The sequence below is a fragment of the Miscanthus floridulus genome, chromosome 7 (assembly GCF_019320115.1).
Source record: "Miscanthus floridulus cultivar M001 chromosome 7, ASM1932011v1, whole genome shotgun sequence".
NCBI classification, from domain to species: domain Eukaryota; kingdom Viridiplantae; phylum Streptophyta; class Magnoliopsida; order Poales; family Poaceae; genus Miscanthus; species Miscanthus floridulus.
Window position 1 is genome coordinate 116,015,502 of NC_089586.1, and position 17,594 is coordinate 116,033,095.

The 17,594-nt window shown below is 48.8% G+C and overlaps 1 protein-coding gene across 1 annotated transcript; it reads left to right on the plus strand.

Annotated features, from left to right (window-relative positions):
* The first annotated feature begins 8,875 nt into the window (after window positions 1-8,875).
* Window positions 8,876-11,171, plus strand: LOC136467672 (3-ketoacyl-CoA synthase 5-like). The gene has a single exon (XM_066466436.1). It carries the CDS (start codon window positions 9,004-9,006, stop codon window positions 10,462-10,464), a length of 1,461 nt encoding a protein of 486 aa, XP_066322533.1. The 5' UTR covers window positions 8,876-9,003; the 3' UTR covers window positions 10,465-11,171.
* Window positions 11,172-17,594: the final 6,423 nt, after the last annotated feature.

Below are 17,594 nucleotides of genomic sequence, written 5' to 3' on the forward strand. Positions count from 1 at the left end.
ACAACTCGGAAAAGAACCTGAAGCTCACAAAAAACAACTCGGAAAAGAATCTGGAGCTCACAAAAACAACTCGGAAAAGAACCTGGAGCTCACCCCGAACGCACTGGAGCATAAAGCTGGATCGGAAGAGCAACGGATGAGTGGTTTGACGTGCACAGGAAGCACTAGTAGCTCACCCTAAACTCGATGGAGCAAAGAACGGGCTGGAGAAGCAACGTTGAAGCAGGTTGACGATCCGAGCAACCATGTCGGAGCAAAACGTCGACGGTGGCGGTGCTCCGGCGACTGCGGTGGACAAAACTATCAAGCAACAAGGTATTAAGCACCACGACATCAAGACAAAGCTGGAGCTACACCGAGCAAGGACAAATACGCACTGGAGAGCTCGGGCCACGGCGACACGCTCACTACGGCGGTGCTGCCAGCCGCGAGGAAGAAGAGCAACGAACGGGGGTTCTCGGCGAAATCAAGTGACCAAAACTGGCTGGCTGGGTGCGCAAGGATCAGGTGAAGCTAGAACAGGCTTTGCTGGGACGGCAACGGCACTAAATTGACGGTGAAAGCTCGACAGAGCAGCGGCGATGGCGACAGGAGAAAACAGAGGAGAAGGGAAAACGAAGAACGACGACTACACAGGCTTTATAGGACGGCTAGGAAGCAAAGAGAAGCCACGCAGGGGCCTTTCCCATGCCAGCGCAAAGCCAAGGGCGGCCATAGTCGTGTCTGGAAGCAGAAGGAAGATCGTAGACGGTGAGTTGGCTTCTGCAGTTACTATTCATCAGAATTACCAAACTGCCATTCAATTTAAAAATCCAAATTACTCCCAAATTTATGTAACAACTCAAAAATCTCCAAAAATAAAAGTTGTTCCAAATTTAAAGTTCTACAACTTTGCTTTTATAACCATACCCAAATTCGGTCTACATTTTGAAATGCAAATTTGAATTCAAAAAGGGAACATTTAAAGAATCTTGCCTTTTCAAATTACTTCAAATTTTTCTAAACAACTTTGAAAACTCCAAAAACAAACTTTGTATAACTTGACAAGCTCTACACTTTTGCTTTTAGGCTCAGCCCCAAAATATGCTTAGATTTTGAAATGAGTTTTTCAGGGTAGGCTTTAAATACTGAAAAATCAAGGTTTTCTTGAAAATTCAAAATCCAAACCAAATTTTTAACTCAATTCAAACCATACAAGACAACACTCATAACATAAATGTAAACTTGTTTTAGTGAATGCATATCAAAGTTTTCTATATGACCAAATGCTTTGCCATGCATATGATGACATGTCCTGTTTTAGTATTTAAACACCCGATGTGTTACATTGTGTCATGCTCTTGTATTTTTATCTCGGGGTTTGATCCCATATAGATCTGGATCCCCTTCATAGGGTGCCCTACTTCCCCTTTTATAGGCGAAGGAAAAGCGAGGGTTACAGCGAAGGAAAAGGTGAAGAATGAGAGAGAGAAGAAGGCTTCCAGAATCGCCGGGTCTATCTTCTCCTTCATGGGAGTCCCTCTGATCCTGTAGATGTCAACAGGGATGGCTCCACGTCACAGCCCTTTTCGTCATTGGCGCTATGCGCATGAGTCATCTGTCGATAATGGCGTTCCATTCTGTCCCGACGGACGTCATGGTGAACTGACGCACCTGTTAGCATTCGTACGAGGATTAGGCAGAACAACATCGGCACGCCCGACGCTGTTCTTGATGTGAATCCTCAGGTATGGTCCATCATGGCCACGGGTTATATCGAGTCATGTCAGTCTCTTCCCTGGTGTCAGAGTTTTGACCCAGGCCCATACACTTGGACTTGGAGTGGTTAGCGGCGGTATGGGTCCCCGTCGGGCGAGACGAAGCCCGCGGTCTTGGGGTCGGACGAGATGGAGCATGAACCTAAGGGGTCGAGCGAGACGGAGCCCGTGGCCTCGGGGTTGGGCGAGACGGAGCCCGCGGCCTTGGGGTCAGGCGAGACAGGGCACGAACCCAAGGGGTCGAGCGAGACGAAAACCGTGCCCTCATGGTTGATCGAGACGGAGCCCGTGGCCTTGGGTCAGGTGAGATGGGGCATGAACCAAAGGGGTCGGGTGAGACGGAGCACGAACCCAAGGGGTTGGACGAGACGGAGCCCGCGGCCTTGGGCGAGACCCCCATGGCCAAGAGGTTGGGCGAGATGGAAACCGCGTCTTCGAGATCGGACGAAACGGAGCCCGCACCCAAGGGGTCGGGTGAGACCTTGTAATACGTCTTGCTCTATCCGGAGAAGTCAGCGCTGGCGCTCACTTCGTTGCTTTGGGTATCTCTACTATCGATACCCGATACCGGCTTAGGGGGTGTTTGGTTTCTACATGCCCTCCTAAAATTTCTGTCACATCGAATGTTTAGACACATGCATAGAGTATTAAATATAGACTAATTACAAAAACTAATTACACAACTTGCGACTAATTTACGAGACGAATCTTTTAAGCCTAATTAGTCCATGATTTGACAACGTGGTGCTACAGTAAACATGTGCTAATGACAGATTAATTAGGCTTAAAAATCGTCTCGCAAATTAGCCTTTATCTATGTAATTGGTTTTATAATTAACATATATTTAATGCTCTTTATTAGTATCTAAACATTCGATGTGACATGAATTTTAGAAGCGGCTAAAGAACCAAACACCCCCTTAACAACTATGGTATAACATTTTTCTCTACCAACAAATTAGCCATACAAGTTAACATAAGCGCCTTATAGACCCGTCGAAGGAGATCATGGCCGTCTACCTGTCGTCCTATCGCTCGCCTGCCGACTGCCAACAAGTTTTGAGATGGAAATATACGGCTCCTCAGCTCGGCGTACGGGATCATCGGAGAGGCCTAAAGTAACAGGGGACTGCAGTAGCCGTGGAATCTTCTACTAGAACATGAACAACTGTTTGACTGATAGACTTAGGTCGCGTTTAGATCCAAAAATTTTTGGGTTTTGATTACTGTAGCACTTTCGTTTGTATTTGTCAATTAGTGTCTAATTATGGACTAATTAGGTTCGAAAGTTTCGTTTCGCGATTTCTCACCCAACTATGCAATTAGTTTTTTTTCTACATTTAGTACTCCATGCATGTGCCGCAAGATTTGATGTGACGAATACTGCGTAAAATTTTTTGAAATCTAAACAGTCCCTTACTGGTCTTGATCGTTACAAGAACGATGCTATCACATCGAGCCCGGTCATGTCGGCCCTCCCGCACGTACGTAGCCAGAGGCCACCCACGGACATGGGCGCGCGCATGGCACTTGGCAACCTGCTCCTGCTGGCATCGGCTCCGATATCCTACGTCGTCCGATCAGTGCAGTTGGACAGGTCCATAATAAGTGCCCGTCGCGGCGTGGGGCGCTGGCCGGCAGCGATCGAGCAGGAAGGTCGTTGTACCGTTGCACTTGCACCACCCGTTCCCGGCCGTTCGTTCCACCGCGTCTAGACGGCCGGGCGGCGACGTCAAACCGAATGGATGGCGGCCCTGGCCTGACACATCACACACGTAGGGTACTGCACGCTATCGCCCAGTGCGCCGAGCGCGTCACTCGTTACTCACTTGCCACTCGGTCGTCGAATTTAATCGCGACACATCCGTCTTTTCATTCTGATGGGGATGGGGATGGGGACGAGGTCATTTTCCATTTTATTTCCAAGAATTCGATGGACACCAATCATTTCTGGAGGGGGAAAAACCGTCCCAAGGGCCGATACAACTGAGGTGCTCTCCTTAAAGTTAAGTCCTATCACATCGTATGTTTGAATATATGTATGGAGTATTAAATATAGACTAATAAAATAACTAAATGCACAGGTTGCGACTACTTTACTGGACGAACTTTTTAAGTCTAATTAGTCCATAATTTGATAATATGATGCTATAGTAAAGCTACAGTAAACATATTCTAATGATGGATTAATTAGGCTTAATAAATTCGTCTCGCGGATTCCTGAAGACTTCTGTAATTTGTTTTATTATTACTATCCGAACACACCAGATGTGACACCCATAAACTTTAACCCCTAAATTTAAACATCACCTGAATGATATGATGCGTCGAGTGGGGAATAATCCTGAATTTGAGTGCCAGATTTAGAATCTGCCCTAGATAATTGGGCGGTGTAATTGTCAGCCAAACATGATTTATCGGCAACATTCAACATTCAACCCGGTGCTTCCGGTCTCGAATGAAACTCCATCTAGTAATAAGGCCCACAAAAAAAAGAATCTGTCTACCTGGCAACTAGGTGTTTTGATCACTCCTGGTACCTGATTTTTGCCCATGCATTTACAATGTCTTTTAGCTATATTTATAATGTTTTGTTACTATATTTACATTGATTTTTATTCACTATAATTTATTGGATAGAGTGGTGTGATTTGGGGATAACATAACTTTTATTTTTATGGATTGCATATCTCAGAGAAATATATGCGAAATTGTTCAAAAAAAATTCTAAATTATTTTTATGGATTACAGATATCAGAGAAACATACGTCAGAAATTATTCACAAATTGTTGCCCCGAGCCTTCCCTCTCCTGCTGGTTATAGGTAGAAGGGGAGGGGCGATCCCAGTTCCCAGAAAAGGGGGGAGGGAGGCACGTGGTCGAGGGCAGAGCTAGAGGCGAGGGCATGGAGCCATGACGCCCTGTCGAAGAGGGCCGGCAGGGGGTGGTCGGTGGCGTCGTCCTCTGGCCTGACGTGCACGCGCATCTGCCTGGGGGTGGCGGTGGAGGGAGCAGCGGCCGGCTTGGGGGTGGGGGCGACGGTGGAGGGAGCAACGGACGGCGGGGAAGCAACGGGCGGTGTTGGAGAATTGAGTGCTGGAGAGAGCAAAAACAACCGGTTATTGTGTAGCAATTCTCACAAAAAAAAGGTTAAGTCGCCCGATAATTCATGTCCCCAAATGGTAGACCTATATGTACTAATAATAATTAGAGGGACCGATTAATTGTAGTTTGTTGGCAGTAGAACAGAGCGGGCATAATCAACCGCATGTCTTTATTTCTCTTGTGCGACACAGTAGGACGTACAGCAGCTACCCGGCCGGGGTCCTCCACCAACAGTTGCTCAACTGGGCGCCATTTTCTCCATGCATGTTTTCATTCAAATCAGCGAGTAGAGGAGATTGTGACATTCAGGCAATATGCATCAGTTGCCTTTGGCTAGCTTCATGGCAGTTTCAGGTTTGTAACCAGTCAGCACCAATCGCAGCCTCTACTTGTCTGGCAATTGGGCAGTTACCATCAGATCGTCCACAGCAACATCAAACTAACTCATCTTGAGAGAGATGGAGCAAAAAATTCCAAAAATTCAGAACAAAACATGTGAATGGCAGATGCATGACGACACATATGGTCGAACCAGCAGGAGGCGAACAGCTAGCTAGTTCAAGCTCGCAAACTCGTGGTCCTTAGCTTCAAACTTTAATGACTATCAAGAACTAAGACCCGGCCGGGCCGTTCCTGAATGCTGTATCATTCATGCATATCTGCAATCGGTTTGTTCTGATAGACGTCTATGTCAGATTAATTGGTGCAATCTCTGTCACTTGTGGGGGAAAAAAATGGCCACGTCTGGATGAAGGATTTGGACTAGTGGTAGGAAACCAATTTTTTTTCTTTAAAAAGGAAAACCAATTTTTCTTCAGTTCGCAAGACGTTTCTTTGCTATAGACAGATAGCTACTCCGAGGACACGTCGGCGGAGCTACACACTTCTGTTTTTATTTGATTTGACGAGGGAAATCGCTAGCAAAACATGCCCTCTCGCAAAGGTCATGTGCATTACCTAGACTGAAAAACTACTCCGTAGATTGGTAGAAACTAAACCGCCAGCTCTACCTTGCTCTGAAGCTTAAATGGCATCTCGTTCATTTCTAAAAGGTCCATAAATTCACCGGTTGGAGGTCTATTTCAGTCTTGTTCGTGTAATTTATGAGCTAATAAGGTGGACATTATTTGTCAACTCAACTGCATATTACCATGCATCCATCTGACTAAACATGCATCCATCGCTCATAAAAGTTGTTCAAAAACCAGGAGGTTCTTTCCGTTTTTCTACTGCATCCTGCGGTGCCAGAAGCTGGATGCTACGAGAGTCCAAGGGTAACTCGTAACACCCTGAATGGCATATAAAAAGGTCCATAAATGTACTGTTCCAAATTAAATCAACTTCTACTCTTCTAGAGTTATACTAAGTCAAAACTATTTTAATTTTGGTCAACCTTATAGAAAAAACACCAACATTTATGACACTAAATTAGTATCACTGACTATGGCCCTGTTCGCTTGTATTATGAGCCGTACTTTTTCAGCGAACGAACAGTGTTTTTCTCTCACAGCATATCAACGAACAATACTTTTCAGCCTGGCTTATTAGCCAAGCGAACCAGGCCTATATCATGAAATGTATATTTTTTTCTTGAACATGCAAAAGATTTATGAGTCTTTTTTATTAGGGTAGAGAAGGTTTGTTTACAATGCGCCTTTGTGGCGCCTTAGTTGAGGGTCAAAAGAATATGAAACGTGCTCAAACCCTCATGAACTCAGCCATGCTAGCCTATTACTCTAGACTGCACCCATTGTTCCGCCTCATGTTTGATAACTGCTAGTAGGATTGGTATTTGGGTGGTGGCGCCTCGGAAGCATCTCGCTTTCCTTTCATTCCACAGTTCCCAGGCGACGAGTTCGAAGATGGAGTCCGCACCGCGCCTGCAGGTCCGTTCCACTGCAATCTCACTCGTTCCACCAGTCAAGGATTGTGTCCTGGGTTGCCATCCCCTGGGTCGGATTCAGAACATTGTTGATGTTCCACCAAACTTGTTTGGCGAAAGAGCAGGAGACGACGATGTGGTCGATGGTTTCTGGTTCTTGGTCGCAGAGGAAGCAAAGTTCGTTTGCCTCGAGTCCGTGGCGCTGCCGTCGGTCGGCCGTCTAGTGCCACTTCCTCAATGCTAACCGTCGTATATTACGAGTGCGAAGGTGAAATATATTTTTATATTGTAGTACTTATTTGTAGTCATAGATATTGTTATTCTTTTATATATAGTTAATCTGATTTTTAATATAATTTGAGTCAGGATGTACTTAGTTTAGGACGGAGGAACTGATATGGTGGACAATTGTCAGCTCAACAATGTATTACCTGTGTACCTTTGTACCGAGAGCACAATTATCATAACATACATGATGAGTTGCTATGAGAGCCGACTCCCTCTATACTAAAAAATGAAGTTGTTTTGGACAGTAATACGGTCTCTAAAGCATAACTTTGACTACTTATTTTTATAAATATATTTATCAAAAAGTGATATATGTAAATTTTTATGAAAGTATTTTTCAAGACAAATCTATACATATGATTTTCACATTTCTAAACTCAACAACTTAAAAGTTATTCATGATCTATATTCCCAATGTTTGACCCAAGCCTTGTCTAAAACGACTTTATTTTTTAGTATGGATGGAGTAACTTGTAACTTCTTAAATGGCATTTTGTTCATATCCTAAAAAGTCCATAAATTCACCGGTTGGAGGTCTATTTCAGTCTTGTTCATGCAATTTATGTGCTAATAAGGTGGACATTTGCCAGCTCAACACAGTATACCACCTGTGTAGCACCGTACCAAGAACACCATCTTATCATACATGGCGAGTTGACACCTCTGTTCTTTTCGTGAACTACTTTCATCCTATTTGTTTGTGGATTTCATGTTTTTCGAAAGGGCCCATAAATTAATTAGTTGGATGTCTATTTCAGCTTTCTGCTGCAATAATTAAACTGAGCTGGACTTCGTTTGTAAAAAGAAAGACGCAGCAATGAAAGATTGAGCAGCTTGTTTGGCTGGGGCTGAAACGATCGTATACGATCGTGGATTGTCACTGCTGGTTGGTTTGGTGTGAGAAAAAAATATTGTTCTGACTAAAAATCTACGATCGTTTACGACCAAACGAACAGGCTCAAAGCTGAAATACCTGCTTAAAGCGACTAGGTAGAAGATTCTTTCATTTCATTCACTCGGTTGTACTGTACGTAGTAGTAGTCACTTCTAAACTTAGGGGACGTTTGGTTGCCTCTCCTAGAATTTTAATCGTTGTCCTATCGGATATTTGGATACATGCATAGAGTATTAAATATAGACTAATTACAAAACTAATTACATAGTTTACGACTAATTTGCGAGACGAATCTTTTGAGCCTAATTAGTCCATGATTTAACAATGGTTGCTACAGTAAACATGTGCTAATGATAGATTAATTAGACTTAAAAATTCGTCAAGTGAAGTACTGGCGGATTATATAATTTTTTTTATTAGTATCTGAACATCCCATGCAACATCCTCCGACACATTTAGTAGCCGGATGCGGAGCTAGCCAAAATCCTGCATGCACGTCCATTAACCTTCACTGCAGTCTGCAGACGCTCGCTATGTGTCGAACTGTTGATTAGTTTTGTTACCAAATTCAAAAGCCATTCACTTCAGTTCACCAGAAGTCCACGACCATGGGCCGGTTTCAGTTCTTCTTTCTGTCTTCTTCTTCTTCTTTTTTATTTAACGAAAAATGGGTTTCGTTCGTCATCCTCAGCTCCTCGCCAGGCCGGGCCCGTACGTGTAGAGGCGCACATACATTGACCTGTCCTTCACTCCTGAGTTTTGATGATGATGCTGGGTTTGATCCAGTATAGCTGACATGTGGTGCCCAGCTACCGTGCTCGTCATGGTTGCTGTCTCACTGGTCTCTTTTGTGCGCCCTCTGACGAGTGATTCCATCATGTCTGACGAGTGATTCCATCATGCTGTAGGCCGTTCGACCGCTTTAAATTCTCCCTGCCTCTCCTCGTCTCGCTTCAGTAGTAATCACTCAGTGCTCACTAGCCCACCACGCCCTGAACCTAGCCCGGACACACCCGACAGGCCAGGCCCCAACGCACAACGCGACGCGACCACCGCCTCGGGGTTCGCGCACCACCATGTCCATGGGCTCCTCGGCGCAGCTCAGGCGGCTGAAGCCTCTGTACCAGCTGGTGGTGAACAACATCCTGGCCATCGTGGCCGTGCCGCTCGCCGCCGCGGTCCTGCTCAGGGCGGCGTCGCTCGGACCCGAGGAGATCCTGGCCCGGGCCCTCGCGCTCCGGCCGGCGCACATGTTCCTGTGCGCGTTCCTGCCGGCCGCGGCCACGGTGCTGTACCTCATGCTCCGGCCCCGCGCGGTGTACCTGGTGGACTACGCGTGCTTCCGCACCAACCCCAACTGCCGCGTCCCGTTCGCGACGTTCCTGGAGCACTCCCGCGTGTGGCCGGGCTTCGACGAGCGCAGCGTCCGGTTCATGACGCGCCTGCTGGAGCGTTCGGGGCTCGGGGAGGAGACGTGCCTGCCGTACGCGCAGCACTACATCCCGCCGTCGCGTGACCTCGAGTCCTCCCGCGCCGAGGCCGAGCTCGTCATCTTCTCCGCCATCGACGACCTGCTCGCCAAGACGGGCGTCTCCCCGCAGGACATCGACATCCTGGTGGTGAACTGCAGCCTGTTCGCGCCGACGCCGTCCTTCACGGACATGATCATGCACCGGTACGGGCTCCGCAAGGACGTGCGCAACGTGCACCTCGCCGGGATGGGGTGCAGCGCGGGGCTCATCTCCGTGGAGCTGGCCCGGAACCTGCTGCAGGTGGCGCCGCGGGGCGCGCGCGCGCTGGTGGTGTCCACGGAGACCATCACCCCGAACTACTACATGGGCAAGGAGCGCGCGATGCTGCTCCCCAACTGCCTGTTCCGCATGGGCGGCGCCGCGGCGCTGCTGTCGACGGACGGCGCCGGCGCGCGGTTCCGCCTGGCGCACGTGGTGCGCACGCTGCGCGGCGCCTCGGACAGCGCGTACCACTGCGTGTACCAGGAGGAGGACGACCGGGGCAACGTGGGCATCAACCTGTCCAAGGACCTGATGAACATCGCGGGCGACGCGCTGAAGGCGAACATCACGGCGATGGGCCCGTTGGTGCTGCCGGCGTCGGAGCAGCTGCTGTTCGCGCTGTCCTTCATCGCGCGCAAGGTGCTCAACAACCGGATCAAGCCCTACATCCCGGACTTCCGCACGGCGTTCGAGCACTTCTGCATCCACGCGGGCGGGCGCGCCGTGATCGACGAGCTCCAGCGCAGCCTCACGCTGTCGGACGAGCAGGTGGAGGCGTCGCGGATGACGCTGCACCGGTTCGGCAACACCTCCAGCAGCTCCCTCTGGTACGAGCTCGCCTACATCGAGGCCAAGGGCCGCATGCGCAGGGGCGACCGCGTCTGGATGATCGGCTTCGGCTCCGGCTTCAAGTGCAACAGCGCCGCCTGGGAGTGCATCCGCCCCGCCGCCAACGCCGACGGGCCGTGGGCCAACTGCATCCACCGGTACCCCGTCCACATTCCCGACGTGCTCAAGCACTGAGCACGCAACGACCGACCCCTTGCGTACCGTACGTACAGCCATTCCTGCCCTCCAGCTCCTGCAGTTTCGTGTCATCTTCCCTTCCGTTTTCCTTCCTCCTCGCCCAGTCGCCATTGCACCTGCTGCTACATTTGGTTCGTGCTTTGTGGAGGGAGATCAAAACGAACCGTTGGAACAGTGATTGGCTGTGCTCGTGAACTAGTAGGTTGGAACCTGGGATCGATGGAGAGGACTTGTCGTGTCAACAAGGGCTCAAGGCGGCGGGGTGGTCGTCATAAAGGAGGCGGGGTCGGGCCAGGCTCCCGTTACATGTGCGCCCGGGGAAGGGATACGTGTGTTGTGTGTCGGTCCGGGGCGTTGTATACACGTACTACACTCGTTTCGTGGTGTGACTTTCGTGTCGTGTTGTGCTCACATTTCTTTATCTACTACAATTATATACAGTTCGTATGTTTTTCCTATTTCTTTCAAATTCATTCATCCAGTATACCATAAGGAGAGATATGGCATGAGCTGCTACTAGACAAGACGATCAAAGGCTTGATGTATGTGTGCACCTACTCTTATCAATCAATCGGCATGTTCGCTGGTTGGTTTCTAGGCTGGTTTGAGCTGGCTGGTGCTGGTTTGCTGTGAGAGGAAAACACTGTTGGCTGGCTGGTTTGGGCTGACTGAAACCAACAAGCGAACAGGCTGAATATTTTTCATTTTAAAAGTGCTGCCTTGTGCCTGCATGCATTGCACTGATGAGTGGAGACCCAGATTGTTCACTGTTTTCTCCTGTCCTGATGATGCTCCCTGCGTGCTCTTGCCGTTGCCACTGTGCGGCTCTCTCGCTCTCGCAGGCATGCACAACACAATTGCGCGGCCTGCCAAGTGCCAAACAGAAACAGGGTCTTTTCACCCCCGCCAGTGCCTGTCGCTGCCGCGGATTAATCGTCCCGGCTGGCTGAGGGCTGACACCGGCGCCGCGTGCCGTCGCCTGCCTTTAGCGCATCCGCATGGATTTCAAAGCTCCGTCCTCGCGAGACGTGAGAACTCATACGGTACAGTCGTACGTGTTGCCGCTGCGGATGCTTGCCTGCTCAGTGAATGCATGCCTGCTCCTGGACCGACCATGCATGGCATGGAGAGCCGTCGCCCGTCGTCGTCGCCGCGGAAATGCGCAGCTGCAAACTGCTTCGTTTCCCGTGGCTGGCACAGAGGAGTCAGGAGAGGATGCGCGGGCGTGGGCAGGCGTCAGAGAGGATGCGCTGTCGCGGTCTCGCGGTTGGTTTTCCTTTTCCGGTCGCGTCCGGACAGAATTGAGCCCAACAGATCGCCGGGTCCATCCATGAAATCCCGTCTGATTGATCCATGATGATGGCGGATTGGCAGTCACCGAACCGAACGGCTAACCGGAGGCGATTCAATTCGCCAGTCAGATCGCTGATGCCACTTGTGACTTGTGAGTCAGGACTGCCCTTTTCGTGTTTTTTTTGCAAATAAAGGCCATGTTTAGATGGGCATCGAATCGGCGCCGCCGGAGTTTCTGCTGGTACTGTAGCTATAGTACTGTTTTGTTTTTATTTGGTAATAATTGTCCAATCGTTGTCTAATTAGGCTCAAAACGTTCGCCTTACAAAGTACAACCAAACTGTATAATTAGTTTTTTATTTCGTCAACATTTAGTACTCCATGCATATACCACAAGTTTGATGTGACGGGAAATTTTCTTTTTGTATAGTGTCAAATTCTGAAATTGGGAGAACTAAACATGCCCAAAGCCATACTCCGTATAAAGGAGAGCTGAGAGGCGAGCAGTCTGCAGTCCTCTTCTCTTCCGCCGCCTGGAATGGCAACGACATGATGATCGCGGGAGAGCCGTCTGCGTCGTTTTCAGCACCGGACATAGTGGAGCGATCTTGATGGATGAGAAAGAAAACAACGTAACGGGCGAGAGAGACCATGTGAACTCTGAAGCACAGTAGTATACAGTACCTGACTAGGTCGTGAACACATGCATGCAGATGCAGATCAGCATATACAGTGTATGTAATTAATACTCGTCTGCTTCTCAAATTTTCTCAACTTTAAATAGGTTTATAGAAAATACGTGCAACATTTATGTCTCCAAATAAATTTATTATGAAAGTATATTCAATGATCTATCTGTTGATACTAATTATGTATTATAAATATTAATATTCTATTATATATAATCGGTCAAAAGTAAAAAATATTGACTTCCCCAAAAGTTTAGACCTTGTTTAGTTCCTCCCCTAAAGTTTACTCTCTTTCCTATCGAATGTTTGGACACATGCATGGAGTACTAAATATAGACTAAAAAATAACTAATTGCATAGTTTACGACTAATTTGCGAGATGAATTTTTTTAAGTGTAATTAGTCAATGATTTGACAATGTGGTGCTACGATAACACATGCTAATGACGGATTAATTATGCTTAATAAATTCACTTCGCGGATTACTGACGAACTCTGTCATTTATCTCTACTATAAGGGACCAATCTAAACTATTTTAGTTACACCAAATAATGCGTCCCCCGCTAAGGAGGCCAATCATTGCGCACCAATAAAATTGCACCCAAGATTTTAACATCATTAAAATCTATGGCTCATAATCCTCTCTCACAGGCTTCAACTCGATCCGACGACGAGGCCAATCATTGCGCACTAATAAAATTGCACCCAATATTTTAACATCATTAAAATCTATGGCTCCTAATCCTCTCTCACGGGCTTCAACTCGATCCAACGACGAATGTTATTTGGATCTCTCCACCTTCCAGGCTTCAACGCACAATCAGGTGGAAACAAAATTGCCGTCGCAAAACCAAATCAGCGCCCCTCCCAAATTTGCTACATGCAAAATCAAATGCACTCCCAAATTGGTGGCACCCTTTCCATCTTTTCTTTTCTTTTCGCCGCCCATCAAATCGCATAGTCGCCGTGGACGCCAGCCTCGAGAACCCGTGCACGTCGCTTCATCTTACGGGTACGGCTCCGAGCTCCGAGGCATCGCCGCGTCGTTTCCGGAGGGGACGCTGCCAGTGACGTAAAGGCCAGGAGACGCGGCAGCGGGGGACCTGGACCAAGCGAGCGCGATGGCCGCCGCAGTCGGTACCTCCCCTCCTCCATGGCCGGTGGAACTCAGGAGCAGGAGGCCGCCCAAGTTCGATTTTTTTTAATTTTAACTGTTTTTTAATATAATTTTAAATCTAACACTGTCGGATTTTTTTAAAAAAACTAACACTTTTGGCCGCGCCTATTTTCGTGGCGCGACCAAAAGCCTGTGTCGCGCCATGCATGGTGACGCGGCAGAGGGCTGACGACCCGGACCGCTGACCGCTGACGGGGCAGGGCTCTGCCGCGCCACCAATCTTGGCGCGGCACTACCGCGCCCCCGATCTTGGCGCGGCACTACCGCGCCCTGATCCATGGCGCGGCAGGGCCAAATAAATATAGCGCGCGAGCCCCTCGTCCACACGCACCCCTGCTCGCCCGCGCACGCCGCCAGCCAGCCGCCGCCCAGCGCACGCCTCCAGCGCCCGCACGCGGCCGTGCCTGCCCACGTTGCGCCCGCCCGCGCCCTGGCCGGCCACTCCCGCCAGCCGCGGCCGCCCGCGCCTCGCAGTACCCTCGCCGGCCGCGCCACGAACGCCGACGCGTCAAGGCCGCCCGCTCCTAAGGTACCTCTCTCTTGATTTAAAGTTATTTTGATTATTATTGTATTAGGATAATTAGTTTGTGATTTACGTAGGTAGTTTTTAGATTTTAGGTATTTATTATTTAGTTTGTGATTATTATTGTTTTAGGATATTTAGTTTGTGATTGATTAGGTATTTATTATTTAGTTTGTAGTTAGTTATTTAGTTAGGGATTGTAGCGAGCCGGTCGATGGATCGTAATTCATTCGAACGTTTCGATCGTGGGTTAATCCTACCGTGGCCGTAACGCTGAGCATAACTCGCTCCCTCGCTTCTTGGTTGGTGTTTATTTTACGATCTCTAGCCCCTATCCACGTCCATAGCACATGACCATCGGGCTTTACCTCTTTTGCTCGCTTGTTTATCCTAGCCTTGTGCCGATATATACATATGCTTTTATATTGCATTACAAGTAGTTCGAATTTTGCAATGCTACATAATATTAATTTAAATTTTGTTAATTTGAATACTTTAACGCTTTTTTTATCAATTTGTAACAGGATGACCCCTCCCATGCAGCACCCGTTGTACCCTATTCTGGAGGTGAAGTACGACGACCAGCACCAAGCACATATCTTGAGTGACAACGACGCAGAGGTGTCCTTGCCTACTTTGAGGCCCTGCACTCACAGCAGGGCGCATCAGCGGGACGAGCGTTATACGCCGTACATACGGCATGCTAGCTTCCTCGAGCTTGTCCGTGTTGTCAACCACGGTCTTTCGCCCCTTGACCCAGCACTACTTACTGCAGCTGTAGACAGGTGCGAGTGCATTCTTTGTATGTAAACTTTCTTGTAACAAATTGGAGGCAACTAATAGTCGTTCTATTCTTATAACAGGTGGAGGCCTAATACCCACACGTTCCACCTTGTGGCGAGATGATCTTGATATTGCAGGACGTGAAGGCTATTTTAGGCCTTCGGTTGGGGGGACTTCCAGTGACAGGGATAGTTGACAACGATCACTGAAGGGAGCTGGTGGCTCAGTTTACTGGTTTTCTTCCACCGGACGACGAGGCTTCCAAGAAAAATAAGTGAGAAATTCAAGCCTATTTAATACTTGCATTGCTTTACAGCTGGCATCGGGTCTTATTTTCTTTGATCAATTACAGGAAAAGTTCCGGTGTTTCGTCGTCCTGGATCACAGAGCGCTTTGAGTACTTGGACCCACAAGCTGAGGAGGCACAGATCGATAGGTTCGCTCGAGTGTGGCTCTGGCACTTTCTTGGTGCTTTCCTCTTCTCAGATGCCTTGGGCAACACCATCAGCTGGATCTTTCTTGACATACTTCGCCAGCCGTGGAAGAACATAGCGGGGTACAGCTAGGGCAGCGTAGTCCTGGCATGGACGTATCGACAGCTATGCATTGTCTGCCGTCGCACCTCAGGACATGCGAACCTTGGGGGTTGCTCCTACCTACTTCAGGTTTGGTGTTAGGAACGATTGCCTGTTGGGAGGCCCCTTAATAATGGTTTACCGGTAAGTACTTCGGTTCATTATATTCTTCTAGGCAGTTAGATATGATGAGATTATTTGTTGCTAATTCGTTATCGTATTCAATGCAGCAATGGAACGGGTATGATACACTCCCTACAGCTCTGTATATCTAGATGGAAGCACAGTTAGTTAGAGGGAATACGTGACGCAAGTACAGGGAGGCCCCTTAATAATTGTCAAGGCTATCCAACGAAGCAGCGCTCCGGCTTCACGAGTCTAGAGGACAGGTGTCAGGCGTTCTCGCGGCTTTTGTGGAGGTAAACATAAACTTGTCCGTTCCGAAAATATTTCTTTATTGTATATGCGTTTGGCTAATGAACTAACTTTAACGTCTATTTATGCAGAAGGTGAAGAAGAGCTGCAGGAACCTAGCTCAGAAGTTGAGCTACATGGACACCCCTTATGAGGAACCGCCACTCCCCGCGCGGTCGGGTGGCACGTCTTCCGTCTCTTTGAGGACACGAGCCGGCTCTTCTCAGGCGATGACGCAGGGTGCCACTTTCGCGGTGCGTACACCACCACATCTTAGCGCTGGGAAGGACCCTACAACCGAGGACGAGGAGGACGACGATGACGACGACGACGAACCCCTAGGCTTCCGCGGACAGCACGACCAGAGGGACGAATGGCCGTAGGACGAGATCGGCATGTCTCAGCTAAGTGGTGCCCCATTTGGCACCCACGAAGCCTCACAGGTACTAACAAAGATAGTTTGTTTTAGTATGTAAGCTCCATGAACTAACGATCATAAAGAATTATAAGTAATCGTGCGTATCATATACCTGTAGGGTACGAGCCGTATGCACCGTCGACGCGACCATACCGACGTTGGCTACACTCTCAATGTGTTGCCAACAAATCCGAAGAGACAGAGACGTTCGAGGGATCCTTACACTCCTGGGTCTTAGTTTGTTTTGGTCAAACGAATATTGACATCCGAAGCTTGTGGGGTTATTTGGTTATTTTATGTCAAACTTATGTCAAATCAATGAATATGTTATGTGACAGCTTGTCAACTTGCTTCTTATTCGTTTCGTTGAGCCACGACAGCACTGCCGGCGAGATTAATTACCCTGCGTTCGGGAACCGACAGTCCCGGTGTATCTGGACACCGGTGGCAATTTTTCGTAATTGATTAGTTAAAATGGTGCATAACCGTATTATGAAAGACGAAAAACTAATCATTGGCTTATCAAATTCTCTATTCGGCCGTGAAAAAACTCAACAATATACTGGCGCGACGCGTTTCGATTCTACCATCCAGGTAGCCCGGACCGGCGGCGGGCGCAGCGGCCAGGTGGTGTGGCTGCTCGTGCGGTATGTTTGGTCCAGCCGCGCCAGGGTCGGTGGCGCGGCAGGACCGGCCACGTCAGTGGCCCCCCGGCCGCACCACGCCATGTCAGCCCTATGCCGCGCCACCATGCAGGGCGCGGCACAGGCATTTGGCCGCGCCAGGGCAATAAGCGCGGCCAAAAGTGTTAGTTTTAAAAAAAATCGTCAGTGTTAGATTTAAAATTATATTAAAAAAAAGGTTAAAATTAAAAAAAAATCCAGAGTGAGCGCGACCTCGACCGTCGCACGTAACACGGCTGCGGCCGACGACGTGCTCTGCATATTCACCCCGTCCTGGATCTCCACCACCGAGCCTCCTCAGATCGGAGGGAGGGCCAAGATCGCTTGTGTCAACCTCCTCGGCCACACGCGCCCGCGCCCGACGCTAAGTCGCCGCTAATCACGTGACTCACGCCCGTGCCTGACGCAAGCTGTCGATTCCGTCGCTCCCTGCCATAGGAGTGCATACGCTGAAGATTCGTCATCAAATTGCAGGCCCAGGACGGAGATGGGGCTGAGCTGCTACCTCCCGCAGTCGATGGGAGCGCCACCGCCGTCGTAATGGTCGGCGGGAGTGACGACGTCTCTGTGG

Bases quoted from the DNA above. Each gene is read 5' to 3' on its own strand.
- LOC136467672 (XM_066466436.1), top strand. From the start codon at position 9,004: ATGTCCATGGGCTCCTCGGCGCAGCTCAGGCGGCTGAAGCCTCTGTAC.